This window comes from Macaca fascicularis, chromosome 11, assembly GCF_037993035.2.
Source record: "Macaca fascicularis isolate 582-1 chromosome 11, T2T-MFA8v1.1".
NCBI lineage: Eukaryota > Metazoa > Chordata > Mammalia > Primates > Cercopithecidae > Macaca > Macaca fascicularis.
This window is the reverse complement of record NC_088385.1, coordinates 61,401,249-61,415,880: the sequence shown is the minus strand read 5'-3', so window position 1 is coordinate 61,415,880 and position 14,632 is coordinate 61,401,249. Positions and strand designations below refer to the sequence as shown.

General features: G+C 47.0%; 1 protein-coding gene across 3 annotated transcripts in view; it reads right to left on the bottom strand.

Moving 5' to 3' along the window:
* Positions 1-8,215, bottom strand: part of PDE1B (phosphodiesterase 1B) — a 29,653-nt gene extending 21,438 nt beyond the window's left edge. For 2 of the 3 annotated variants that reach the window (XM_045365408.3, XM_074007063.1), the window contains exons 1-2: positions 8,041-8,215; positions 7,828-7,953 (exon numbers count right to left, since the gene is read on the bottom strand). In XM_045365408.3, the coding sequence (XP_045221343.1) occupies positions 7,828-7,940 (113 nt within the window). In that variant the 5' untranslated portion in view covers positions 7,941-7,953; positions 8,041-8,215. Of the gene's footprint in view, positions 1-7,416; positions 7,764-7,827; positions 7,954-8,040 lie in introns of those variants that run through there. The other variant, XM_065524339.2, reaches the window with a different exon arrangement.
* Between the last annotated feature and the right edge of the window lie 6,417 nt (positions 8,216-14,632).

The following is a 14,632-nucleotide window of genomic DNA, read 5'->3' as shown; positions in this document are numbered from 1 at the left end:
ACCACCTCCACATGGACCACCCCACCAGCCCTCCAAACCACATCTCAACAGCTGTTCCCAGCAGATGCCCTGCTTCCATGGGGCCTAACAGATGTTGAAGGTAGTCTGGGATGGGAAAGTAAATTAAAAACTTGGCAAGAGTCTGACTGCAAGTGTGATGAGGGCAGCATCAGATTATGGATCAGCAGGATTTGAGTCTGGTCCCAGCACTGCCCCAATTTTACTAACTATCTCTGGGGATTGTTCCTTCTCTGTAGCCTTTATGGTTCTCAGATTCAGGGACTGGGTTGGAGACACTGGGGAAGTAGGATGCTTGGGCCTTAATTTCCCAGTTCCTGAGTTCATCCTTTCTGACTGGCTCACTGCTTCCCCAAATCAGCTCTAGCCCAGTGCTTAAAGGAGAAGGGTAGCTTTTTTCTTTATCAGAGAAAGGCCACATTCTAACCTTCATGAACTTTCCAGGAAGTTCTCCGGCATATCTGTCTTTAATTTATTTCACTGCAATTAAAAACAACAGCAAATTTTCTTGGCATTTCAAAGAAGAGCAGAAGGGGAGAGAACAGGAGGGACCAAGAAGTCTTTGAGGTATCTAGTGCAATTTGGTTTATTATGTATCTTGCAGATTGGAATTTCTAAAGCAGTTGCTTGGTAGAGAGATGCTCACGGTTTAGGAAGTTTGGCAATACTGTTGGCATGTGTGTTCACTCAGTTCAGGCCGCAAGAAGTTTCCAAACAAGGTGGGCACAGAGGAGAGAACAAGGGACACAGTGCCAAGCAGATATGCAAGAGCTGATCAACAGGGGAGCAGGGAAGCCAAGGAATAGGAATGAAAGGAAAAACTTCCCTAGCCCCCAGGTCCTGCCTGCCAGAGAATCACTCAGCCTCTCCCTATGACCAGCACCCAGCCCCCAGCCCTCAACCCCCAGCCAGCCAAGCTCCCTTCCCAACCTAAATGGTGCCAACACCAGCTGGCAGCTTAGGCTGCCACTGCAGCCACCATAATTATTTGCAAATCTGACTTCTCACTGCAGTTGTGGAATCAACTGACCTGGAAGTCTGGCTCTATCCAACAGCACCACCTGAAGCACCCCCTTTCTAGCTCTTCTCCATGCCCTATGCCCCCAGGCCTTACCCCAAAAACAACCTGACGCTTCTCCCACAAAGCCTTCCTCTCTACCAAAACCCCAACACAGCTCCCTCAGTGCACTTTTGCCAGGTCTGAGTGCTGAAGTGGAATCTGAACCTGGTGTTTTCTTCTCAGACAGCAATAAGCTCCATACAGGCAACCCCAGCTGAGGGGAGAGGAGCAGTTGCAGGACTGGGGGATGCTGGGGCAGAGGGGCAAGAGCAGGGGCACTAGGGACCTCCCTGCATTGAATGGATAACAAGTTGATTTTATCCTTTTCCCTTCTCAGTCACCCTTTTTTTCCCTGCTCAATTCCCATCTATGCCCCTTCCCAAAAGAAGGGAGGAATGGTCCCACAGTTCTCTTAGACCATGTAGTCTTGCTCCCTTAGGGGACAGTGTTATTATCTAACAACTTCCAGTCTCCCCAGTTGTCTCACCTCCACCCCACCTGCTGCCCTGGTTTTGTCCCTCTTTCTCTGCTGCTATCCTGAAGAGAGTTGGAAAATAGCTACTCAACTTCCATACCTGAGAAAAATCAGCCCCTTGAGATTCAAAGGCAATTACTTGGCTTCCTCCCCAGAGGGACTAGGAGGATGAGGTCACTAAGAAGGCAAAAGACACACCTTGCAGAAGACAGGAATCGGGACTGGACTCATAAGGCCCCAGAGGGCACCTATAGCAAGCTTATCCTGTACCATTACCACAGCAACCCCTCAGTGAGATGAGGGAGCCACAGGGATTTTCTGACCCCTAGCCAAGATGAGGGAGAAGTACTGATGGCAAGAGTGAAAAGGTAAGTCAAAGGGAATGGGACAGAGAGAGGAAGTGGGACAAGGGAGAAGAGCAAAAGGGAGCCTCACAGCAAAAGAGAACCCAGAGAAAGATTAGGCAAAGGAGAAGATAGAAGAATCAGAGAAGAGAAAATAAGAGAGAGCAGAGGAGTTGGACACAAATCCTCAAGAATTCCTTTAAAGACAAAAAGAGAGGGAAGACCTGTTTTCAAGGTTTTCTGCTCCTCCATCCCAGTCTGAAGGTGGCAGAAAGATTTTTTTTAAAGGTCGGTGGAATCTGGAAGATAGGGAGGCTACCATTGCTTTGATTTCAGGAACTCCCTGGCAGGGTGTAGTTATAGATGTGCACGCTTCTTTCCTGCTGAGCATCTCACCTGGCCTTCTAGTCCCATGCATCCCCAACCTCCTTCACCTTCCTCTGGGCAAAAGTGGTAGATGCAACCTCAAATGCGGAATCCTCTGTCTTTTTTCAAATCACTTCCTGAGGCTCCTGGACAAGCAGAGTGATGTTTGGATTCTAAGAGACTTCAGTAATTTTCTAAAATAGGATGTGGTATACCTGATAATACCCTCAAGCCTAGGGACTTGGGATAAATGTCAGAAGGGAATTCCCCAATGTTCATAGAACCCACCTATGGCAGCCCCTAGGCTTCCCATGCTCGCCATGTCTCAGAACTGCAATTGCTCCATCCACTTCCAGTTTCACCATCGGGAAAAGATGATAAGGAGGAAGTTCCTCTCCTTTCTTTTGACCTCAGTGGCCCACATCCTTCATAATATTGCCCTCCTCTAGCCCCACCTATCCTTCTGGTCTCTAAGCTCAGACACGTGCCTTCTCTCCTTCCAGATAACCATCAACAAAACTCCTTCAATCACAGCTCAAACCTATTAGGTAATTCATATTCCTACCTCTTGAATCTTTGTCTCCCTCATCCCAGCCAATAGTTGCCCATCCATTCCCATTCCCCTGCCTCTTCACAAAACAAGCTCTTCCATGCTGAAAAAGACCTTCAGTCTTTATCATTTAAAAGTTACTTTTACATGATGATATTAAATGAAGAACTGAGACTCAGAGAGACTATGTGACTTAAAGAGTACATAGTTGTAATTGTTAGAACAGAATGTGAACTCGAACTCAAGTCTCCCATTATTCCCCATGCCCTTCTACTACCACCACTCTTCCTCCCTGTTTCCCTCCCTCCAGCCACCTATCCTGACCAGAGATTTATCAAGTTCTTCCTTGGGGCTGAATTTGATCCCCTACCTCTGTACCTTCCCTTCAACTTAAGGCAGGAATTTTCTACCCTCTACCTTCCCAGAGATACCACACAGTCCTCATTCAAGAGAAAGTTGATGGAGGAAATAGAGACAGAAGACATTTGATGGAAAAGTGCAGTATGAAACAGAGGAAGGAGAGATTCCCTTTGCCATGGCTGGAAGCAGAGAAGGAAGGACTAATCCAGTGAGGACAGCACTAAAAACTATCCCTACCAAGGCATGAGAAAAATGACACTCCTTTTTCTCCAGAGGTCCAGGGAACCATAGTTTATACTGCAATCTTCACAGCAGCTCCACATCCATAGACAGAAAAAGGAAAATGGCAGCATGATATTCAAAACTGGTAAGAGCCATAGAAGATCACTCCATGGGGCATATACAAAAAGAGGGCAAAAGGCAGGGTTAAATCAATGAGGCATCCAGCCTCAGCTTCTTCCTCCCATCCACTGGATCTCCCCAGGAATGTCAAAAAATCTGAGTGTCACAAATACATACACAAGATCACACGTAGGTATTATCCCATTACCTACATACACACATACATCATCTCATAACTAGGACAATTTCAGGTATTCAGGTAAGTGCACACCTTCCCAACACATTTATTGTTACACACGCCACTTATAAAAACAGACACATCTTCATGGAGCTCTGTCCCCAGCATACCTATCAACCTTTACCCAAACACATATGTATACGTGTCAGGCAGGCATTCACAATTTCATCCTAACATATCTCACACAATCCAAACGCCACAGTTTCTGGATCCTCTCTGTAACTCCTTCAGTTCCAGGCTCTGTCCTGAGGTCTCTAAACCCCATATCTTTTAAGCATCACTCTCAAAAAAACAACATCATCATCATCTCCCTTTCCTCCACCTCCATTTCCTACTCCTCCCCCCGCCACTCAACAAACACGGAGGTATACACGCACCACAGAATCAGAGACAGAACTGGACCTCGTGACATATGTACATATATTCACTATTTCATTTGTTCATTCCTTTATTTAACAGCATTTATTGAGTGCCTGTTATGTTCAAGGTATCACATTAGACTCTGATGAAACAAAGATAAGCAAAAATAATCCCCAGTGGGGTCCCTGCTCCAGCTCATCTATAATGACCTTGAACCACAGCATAGAACATTGAGCCTAGACTTTGAGGGTCCTAAGTGTGCACCATGTGGGGAAAGAAGAAGAGAAAGGGACTATGTCTATACTGTCCCAAAGGAAGGGGGAAGTTCTATCTGTAAAATGTAAAATTCCAAGAGAAACCGGAGCAGAGAAAAGAGAGTGATGTTTGTACTATCCTGAGAAAAAGAGAATGCATATTTATGCTTTTCCTATGTATATAACCCCCTAAAGAAAAAAATGAGGCAGAAACCCAGAGTGGTAGAATTTCATCAGTTGGGTGGGTGTAGCAAAACAGGGAATACAGAGCCTCCCAACTCTCCACACCACTTGACGGAGTTGAAGCAGATTACAAGCTCTGTAGGAACAGGGACTATGTCTGTTTCATCCACCACTGACTGTATCCTCGGCATCCATCATGCCACCTGGTCCATAGAAGGTACTCAAGAAATAGTTGTTGGATGAATAAATGAGCTGAGGATGGCAAACCAATGTCTGCTCATCATTTTTCTTGATTCACAAAAGACATAGAAAATTATTTCTACCTCTTCTGGTCTTCTTCCCGTTCCCTAAAGCCCTCTGATCTCAGAGAAGGGTGGGCAGGCAAGTCAAAAATTTCCTCTTAGGGTTAAAAATGCTGAAAATCATCCTGGCCAACTCATCGTCTCCAGATGGCCTCTTTCACCCTCTCTTATGCCTCAGTTTATGAGTCTGCTTAATTAGGGAAATTGTCCTGAAGATAGAGGTAAAATCACACAGTTAAGAGACTCTCTTCAGTTCATATGATCTAGATTAGATTCTGAATTTATTTTTGACAGGGTATTAGTGTGGGAAACATAATTCTTGAATGCTCTTCGCAACAAAAAATTGCCCTGCACGATTATATTAGTGTGGGCTTTTCATCCAGAGTCAAAAACACCAGGCCTAGTCTCTCTGAAGAAAGTTTGGATGTCCTAATTAGAAATGAAAAGGGTAAAGGGGCAAAAATAGGATGTGTTGAGTAGAAGAATCTAGATAGATAGTTAGATAAATACATACAAGTATATATGCCATGTTTCCATTTCCAAGCAGCACCCAGTCCTAAGACATAAATCATGTCTATTTCCTATTTCCAGACTTAGCAACCCCTTTCCACCTTAACCAAAGGGGCAGGGGGATCTTTATTTCCACTTAAAAGGGGGAACACCTCCTTTCTCACCTCTTCAGAAAACATCCCATTGAGAGAGTTGGGAAACTCCCACCTCTTACCCAGCAAAGCCCTAAATCCTTTTATTTCCCTTCATCTGATAGTCAAAGCCTCCCCAGTATTCAAAAAGGCAAAATCCAGTAGTCCATGAACGTAGATCAAGTTGGGATCTACCTTGATATCAAGGTCTTTCTCTGCTTTAAGGACGTGAGACTGGGAATCTATCCCTGCCAATTAATAATCAGGAGATTGTACTTTTTTGGGTAAGTTATATTCCATGTAACTAGCTTTATTTTTTACCTGTAAAAATAGATTATTGTACAAAGCTAGCATTCCTAAGGACCAGACTGCTAAAGTGAGTGAAGACCAGAATGATCTAATCAATAACAATAGGGATCCTTGTCCACCCTAATCTCATGTAAGGACATCTCAGCTAAGGCATGAGATGGGAGGGACAGCTGCCTCTACTCCCTTCTCTTCCCAGGTTTCATGCCTCCTTCTGGGAATCCTCTTCTCTCACCACTGAGCACTTCTCACACTAAAGGAAGAAACAACAATTCATCTTCAGGAAAGGCTTTTAGTTAGAAATGTGTGGGAGATAGTGAATCTAGTAACACCCACTCTTTTGCAGGGCCCTGTTACCTGGAATAGAGGCAAGGTTAGTATGATGAGCCACTAATGTTAGGGGAACCATCCTGAATTCTCCCATTTATGGACCTGGGGCCCTTCTTCACCTTCCAACTACTTCCTTACTTTCCCTTTCCCCAGCTCATTTGCCGTTAACAGAGCGTCATTTTTCTATCAAGAATCACACAGTGCTCCTCCGAACAAAAGCATCACACAGTGCTCCTCCCAACAAAAATCAATTCAATCTGGTTTTCCATTTCTTCATCCCAGAACTCATTCCAAGGCTGCGCTTCATAGAGCCCAGCAAATTGGATTGGCCAGAGGCAGCCAAGGAGGGGGACTGAGAAGTACATTTGGATTCCAAGCCTTGTTGCCCACTATGCCTCAGTTCTCCCTAAGGCCTCTCCAAGTAGCTAGTGTATAAATCAGACCCACCTGCCACAGAAAGGTGTCATCTTATCACCATAGGTGAAGTATTTAAGGGACAATACAACATAAGCATCTATCCATCCCCTACCCGCATCTCTCCCTCTCCCAGAACCCAGAAATAGAAAGCTTCGGTGCTCACTATGGAGAATATTGGGGAGGAACTGGGTTCAGGGCTATGTTTACTGTGTTTCCTCTCTAAACATCCATAGTCTCCTATCTGTTTCCTCTTTCCTGGGGCCATGTATTCATCTGAGAGAGAGGGACATCTTCTCTTGTTCCCTGATTAAGAATCAACAGACTGCGGAGATTTCCCAATGACAGCAGCTGACTGGGAGATAAACATGGTGCATGGCTTGTCTTTGACCCAATCCTCTTTTTTTTCTAAGGAGCAGGGGAAAAGTTCCTTTCCTCCCCTGGGACTGGAGTATGAGATACCTGAGTTCTTCCTTCTCCCATTTATTCCTCCCCACATGCCCTCGTACTGCAACAATAGGAAAAGATGCCCAAATGTGCTTGGAGATCCCAGAAGACCCTATATAAACAAAAAGGCTTTGATTAAGCCAGTTACCTTGCCTTTGTCAATCAATATTTCTTCACCATCATCACCTCCTTCAGCTTCCAGGTAGGGGCTCCAAGCCCCCTCCAGATTCCAGGTGGGTCCCCTCATCATTGGGACAAGTTTCCAGGTCCCAAGAGATGAGCAGCTCAGACATGGGGTGCCCCCCACCCCACTCCCTGTGCAGGAGGCAGAAACTGCCAATCCCAACTGAGACACATATGACCCACAGGTTGGCACAAGTATTCCCATGCAGTGGATTTACAGCTGTGTGCAATCACTCCACATACCTCTGTGACCCACGGTCACTCATGCACACACATGTCATGTGGCTCACATCTGCACAACTCTGCACATGGATACGTGTGAGTCAGCCTGGCACCTCTGCTGCCCTCCTGCAGCCCTGCCACACTGCATATACTGTGCTGCCTCTAAGCGCTGCGTGTCAGCCTGGGGTCCACAGGCACAGGCACATCGTTAGCTTTGCAACTCCTAAACCCGCTCCAACCGGCCGGCTTGCTCGGCACATGCCTTGCACATGTGGCCTGGCCATGCGTGTCAGGGCCGTGCTTCCTCGCACCTGCCAACATGTGTGCCAAAGAGAATCTACCAGCCCACAGCCCCGCTCCAGTTATCCCCCCTCCTCCTCCCGCTCAGGCTCCCTAAGGTCCCTTCCCCCCATTCCCGGGCCGGTGACTTACAGAGACCGAAGCTTAATCCACATCTTCTTGCTGGGAGCTGACTTCAGCTCCAGGGGTGACGGGCAATCCGACTCCTCCAGCATCTCTGGAGGACTGCGGGGGGACAGCTCCATGCTCAGCCACGGTCTACGGAACAGAGAGAGGAGACAGCATCTCAGCTCAGCTTCAGCCCCAGCCAAGAGACCCTCACCCCCCATCCCAGGCCCTTCCCACCTGCGGCTGGCGTGGACCAGCCAGGCCGGTGTCTCTAGGCTCGGCCCGAGCTGGCAGAGCTGCAGCTCCTGCGGCTCCTCCTCTCCCGCTGCCCAGCCGAGCTTTGGGCTCCCAGTCCAAGCTCTCCGCACCGCCGCTGCTGCTGCTGCCGCTACCGCCGCCGCCGCCGCGCGCTGCCAGAGCCGCCTCCTTGCCTCTCTCCTCCTCCCCCGGCCGGGTTCCCCCCTCCCTCTGCTCTCCCTCCCTTCTCCTCAGCCTGCCCGCCAGTCTCTCACTCCTCGCAGCCACTCCTCCCCCTCCCAAAGGAACGATTGGAAGCCGGGGGCACACACAGACAGAAGCACCCAAGGGCGAGCGCACGCACACAGGCGCCGGGGACGAGTGGCTGCGTGTGCCCTGTACTGGCGGATGTGAGTGCGTGTTTACAGAGTGCAGCGGAGGCGGCGGGCAGGACTTCGGTGTGGGTGGTTGTGTGGGTTCTCTCCGTGTGTTTTGAGTTTCTGTGTGTATGTGCGTGTGGTTCCATGTATCCACGTGTGCCTAGCTGCCTGCGTGTCCCATGTGTGAGGGCGGGGTAGGGGATGAGCACACATCTTTCCCGGCTAGACCTGGACTCGGAACCCAGTCAGAGCAGACCCCACCTGTGCTCCTGTCTTGGAAAAGTTCAGGGTGTGCCGTGAGCTGTGATGGCATCCCACGCTCGGCCTCAGGTCCCTCAGCTTGATCTTCCCCACCTTTCTCCAAGACTGTGGCCTTCCCAATGGTGCTTCTACCTGCCTGCCTAGTATATAGGAATTTCTTCGAAGTTCAAAGCTCTCCAGAGCAAGCAGCACCACATCTTCCTTTTTTTTTTTTTTTTTTTTTAGAAGGCGTCTCTGTAACCCAGGCTGGAGTGCAGTGGCGCAATCTCAGCTCACTGCAACCTCCGCCTCCCCAGTTCCTGCAATTCTCCTGCCTCAGCCTCCCCAGTAGCTGGGACTACAGGTGCAGGCCACCACGCTGGCTAACTTTTGTATTTTTTAGTAGAGATGGGGTTTCACCATATTGGCCAGGCTGGTCTTGAACTCCTAACCTCGTGATCTGCCAGCCTCGGCCTCCCAAAGTGGTGGGATTACAGGTGTGAGCCACTGCGCCCGGCCTAACATCTGCTTTGACTAGGTAATAACTCTACACAGCCAGGAAAGCATTCCTGATATCAAAACCCCTCCTGAAGCACTTCCAGCTCATTTCTTCTGTTCCGTCTTCAGAGAAAGAAATCTAGGAGCTAAAGGCCCAGCACAAAACAACCTAGCTGATTAATAACCATTTGTGGAAGGAGTGAACTGGAGTTTGAACTCAAGACCTTGTAAAAGGGCAAAGCCTCCTCCATCCAACCGAGTCCTACCTAGGACTCTTGCAGGAACCACCTCTCTTGCTCAATATTGTTCTCCCCCTTAATGACCACTGGCTTTGGCACTGGGGAAACTCCTATGTCAACAGAAAGTGGAGATATATTCAGTAACTGCTGAATCCAAAACAGGCCACTAATCCAGGATCCCAGAATGTGAAATTTAATTTCAAAAAAATTCTGGAGGTTGGAAGGAGGAGTGATCAGGAGAAGGTATTTACTCTGTTCTAAATGCTGAGTGGAGGCTCCCCCTCTCCCAGTCAAAGAAGGAGAAAAGAAGTGAAATGGAAGGGCGAAGAAGCAGATGGACTGTCACAGCTAAGACTCCTAACATAAAAGAATTGCCAAGTTAGGTCAGCATTTAGATTCAGCAGAAGTATCAGCAGAACCAGCTCCCAGAAAGTACAGAGGCAGAAAAAGATGGCAGAGTCAGAGATGGAGAAAAAAGTGGAAAGAATAATAGGACTTCCCACCCTCTGTCCATCTACCTTTAGCACCCATCCCTCTTTTCCCTTCTTGCTGGAAGAACAGACCCAGCCAAAACTGGCTGCATCTGAGACCCTAGTCACACTCCTACTACACAGCCCATTTCTGAAAATTTGGGAGTAATCTCCTCCTTATCAACTGAAAATGAAATGGGCTGGAAACTACAAAAGAATTGCAAATTAGGATGGTGCTAAAGAGTTCTAATTAGTAAATTAGGATTAGAACTAAGGAGTCTCCAAATTTAGGCAGGTCTTTAAACTAGAACAGGTGGGAAAGAGGCAAGATGTACATCCACAGGCATCTCTCAACATTTCTTGTTAACACAGTGGCACATCCTGCTTTCCCAAGACCCCCTGCTCCTGACTTATTTTAAGGCTAATTCTCACACACACACACACACACACACACACACACACACACACACACAAAGTTATTCATGAAAGAGACATTAGAGTTCATCTACTCTAATCCCCTTCATTTAATAAATGGGAAAACTTCATAGACAATACGGTTTGATGGAAAAAGCAAAAATAAAAATAAATGAGAACTAACTAAACTAACCCAGAAAAATTATACAGTCCCACAGAGAGTAAGTGATAAAACCAGAGCCAAGTCTACGAGCCTTTTTCACTCTGTGGCTCTCTTTCACTTTCTTTAGTCACCAGTCCTAGTGTTTAGTCTCAACCTCATTCCTCTTGTTGCAATACAATCCCATTTCTGCCTTGCTGCATCCCTAAAGAGATAAGAATAGGGTATACTTGTTCCACTCCGAGGTTCAAAAGACAACTATTCTCTCCCTGTCTTTTCCTTTTGTCCCCAACCCCCACCATTCCCAGGCTCCTTCTCATTCCTCTCCTTTTCAGCTTCTAAACTGCCCCCTACCCCTAGGAGGCTCTGCCTCCTCACTCCCCTAACCCCACAATCCTTTCCAACAAGCTTTGAGTTTGATAGAGACCAAAAATGATGCTTTGGCAGCAGGTGACGGATGGATGTGATCTGCCTCCTACGGGAGTGCTATTTAAAGGGGCAGCCTCACAATCCTCTCCTTCCAAAGTGACAAGAGAAAAGTCTGCTCCTCAATCTCTCCAGAGCTGCAAACTCAGCTCAAGTTAACTTCTGACTTCCTCAACCTGCAACCTGGCCTGCTGCTCCTGCTTCCTATTCAAGTGGGAGGGAGAGTACTTGACAACTCATTGAGGTGTGGGGGCTGAAGGGGGATTCATCTTCATCTCCTTTGATGACAGGTACTTAGGAGAAGCAAGAGGCCCTGTGGGGAGGAGGACTGGAAGAACACTCTTCCCCCAACCGCGTGAGTGCATTTCAGCCATGTGCCAGCTTCTTCTCAAAGTCAAACTTTGTTGGAGAAGAACTGATGTAAGTATGAGGACCTAAGGTGAAGGAAGCCTTGTCTGTAGCTGAGACCTCCTCCCTCCTGGACCCTGGTGTTCACAGCACAGTTGTTCCCTTCCTGCAAAGCAAAGTGCTTCAGGGCATCATCCCTTTGGCCAGGCCCTGGACCTTCTGCACCTTGGGTTTTTTGTTTGTTTGTTTGTTTGTTTTGAGACAGGCTCTCGCTCTGTTGCCCAGACTGGAGTGCAATGGCATCATCTTGGCTCACTGCAACCTCTGCCTCCTGGACTCAAGCGATCCTCCCCAACTCAGCCTTCCAAGTAGCTGGGACTACAGGCGAGAGCCACTAGGCCCAGCTAGTTTTTGCATTATTTTATAGAGACGGAGTTCGCCATGTTGGCCAGGCTGGTCTCAACCTCCTGAGCTCAAGGGATCCACTGACCTCGGCCTCTCAGAGTGTTGGGATTACAGGCAACAGCCACCATGCCCAGCTAATTTTTTGTATTTTTGTAGAGACAGGGTTTCACTATGTTGCCCAGAGTGGTCTCAAACTCCTGAGTTCAAGCAATCCGCCTGCCTCCCAAAGTGCTGGGATTACAGGGGTGAGCCACCACACTCAGCTCTTCTGCACTTTGAAGTTGGCCCACCTGCCAACTGGATTGAACACCGTGGCAGGGGAGGCAGTGTTTCTACTGTCCAAACAAAAGGGAGCACCTCTGCAAGTATCTTGCCCCAGGCCTTGTGGGAGGGATAATTCCATCTTATTGCTGCAAACAAGTTAATGGAGATTTTAATGAAAACACTGCATTAATGAAAATGCTGAGGCTAGAACCTACTCTGTGCCTGTAAGACAAAACAAATGGGGTGAGATTTCTGATATCCATTCTTTACTTCCTTTGGGCCTAAGTAAAGCAAACTTACAACTGAGATACAACTTATTGTGTGGGAAACAACTTATTGTGTCCCAGGTTGTAAGAGGACAGAGATGCTCCTGGTAAAGGAAGCAAATTGCCTGAAATACTGATGGGTCCTGTTACTTCTCTGTCCCTTCACCTCTAGACATTCACTTTTTGCTTCCGGTGGTAAAGGCCATCATGTCCTCACCTTCTCCAATTTGCTCCTTCTAAGGTCTCTGGATTCTAAAAACCAAGTCTTCCCTTGTGAAGAGGCAGACCGGGCAGGTGGAAAAGGTCTAGGACTGAACATCAGACTTGGGTCCCAGTTCTAGCTCTACTGCTAAACATGTGACCTTCATTCAGTCATTTAATATTTCTAAATCTGTTTTCTGACCTGAAATAGGAAAGCCTTCCCTGGCTACCTTGCAGAATTGCTATAAGGATGTCAAAGCACTTTGAAAAAGTATAAGTGGTAGGGAAATATGTGTGTATAATTATATGTTTACAAAAAGATATATCAAATTACAAAATTTTAGAAATAGAGAATATATCTGTGTTACCAGGGGCTAGAGATGGGGAAGGGGGTTGTAGGAGGGGAAGCAGGCATGGCTATAAAAGAGCAATACGAGGGATCCTTGTGGTAATGGAACTGTTCTGTATCTTTTTTAAAATTATTATTTATTTTTTGAGACAGAGTCTCGCTCTGTCACCCAGCCTGGAGTGCTGTGGCAGGATCTCGGCTTACTGCAACCTCCACCTCCCGGGATCAAGTGATTCTCCTGCCTCAGCCTCCTGAGTAGTGGGACTACAGGCACGCGCCACCACACCCGGCTAGTTTTTATATTTTTAGTAGAGACAGTGTTTCACTATGTTGGCCAGGCTGCTCTCAAACCCCTGACCTCAGGTGATGCACCTGCCTTGGCCTCCCAAAGAGATGGGATTATAGGCATGAGCCACTGCACCTGGCCTGTTCTGTATCTTGACTGTAGTGGCAGACACACAAACCTGCACGTGATAAAGCTGTATAGAAATAGATAACACACACATGTGCACACACACACAGAAATGAACATAAGCAAAACTGGGGAAAGAAATCTGAACAAGATCAGTAGATTATATCAATGTCAGTGATCCTGGTTGTGGCAGTGTACTATAGTTTTGCTAGATGTTACCATTCAGGGAAACTGCGTAAAGGAAAACAGAATTTCTCTGTATTATTTCTTACAAGCGCAGGTGGATTAACTATCTCAATAAAATTTTCAGTTTTAAAAAAAGGAGTTCTGTCTGCCCTACATCCCCCTGCAGCAACTTGTCTTGCTGTCCTCTGGGAGGCTCCTCTTAAGCAGTTCTACATGCAGATGGAGGAAGGATCTCTATCCCCTGAAGCAGAAAAATATAAGCATATAGAGTAGTTGTTCAGATACTTCTGAGCCTTCTCTTCCTCATCAACTTTACTCTCAGTCTCACAAGACTGACACTGAATCACCCTTTAAAACATAAGGTCCTTCCCATAGCAAGGAAGGAGGATTAGCTGATCCACGAAGCAGGATTCTCTATCGCTTCCATCCTAAAGAGCAGACAATTGTTGCTAAGAAAAATTTGTGTGCTGATTATGGGTGCCAAGTTAAGAAAGTATTGACTAAGCATGGGTCTCAAGAAATAAAAAGCAAACACATGTACAAAACCCCAAAATAGCTATCAAATAGGCTTAATGAAGTCTGAATGGTTTTTGCTGAAAACCAACAATTGCTTCCCTTTCATCATGAAAGTATGGACATGACCCTAATTAATCAACTAGCTAATTATATTTATCAATTCCAACCACTCTAGACCTGTGACATACATGATCTGTTTCTCCACTTCTTCCTGGCAGTGGGTGCACAGAAGTGATGCATGGGGGCCACTATTTCCTGCCAAGGAGTTAAGTAAACCTAGTTTAGTGCTATCTTGAATGCCCCAGGCTCTGTGACACTTGAAATTCTAATTAGCGCAGAAAAGGGCTAAGTTAAAACAGCTTGTACTCCCTCAAGGATACCCACTCTCAGGGCCATACAGCCTAATGAGGTCTGTGAAATTCAAGATCCAGAAGAGAAATCCCTGTCTGGAGCAACAGCTGTACCCAGGCTGACAAAAGGATTTGGGGGTTAAATTAGTCCCTCCCAATAAAAGGCAGAGTACCCGCAAAGGGTACAGGACGGAAACCCCACCTGAGTCTGGTCCAATCAGTTGTCATGTGACCTAGAATTGACGAAGACTACCTGACCCTCTGCTCTGGGTTGTGGAGATATCAAAGCAGGAGGGGTTAAAGCAAGAAAGAACTTGTAACAATGTAGTAGAGCAGGTGGGCAGTGAACATCTCTGAAGGGCACTTCCTCCTTGCCCCAGTAGGAAATGCAGTCAAGCTGGGGGCAAAGGAAGAGACCCAGTGACTCCTCGAAGAGCCCCACAAAGGAAAAGAGGGGCTCCTTTGCTG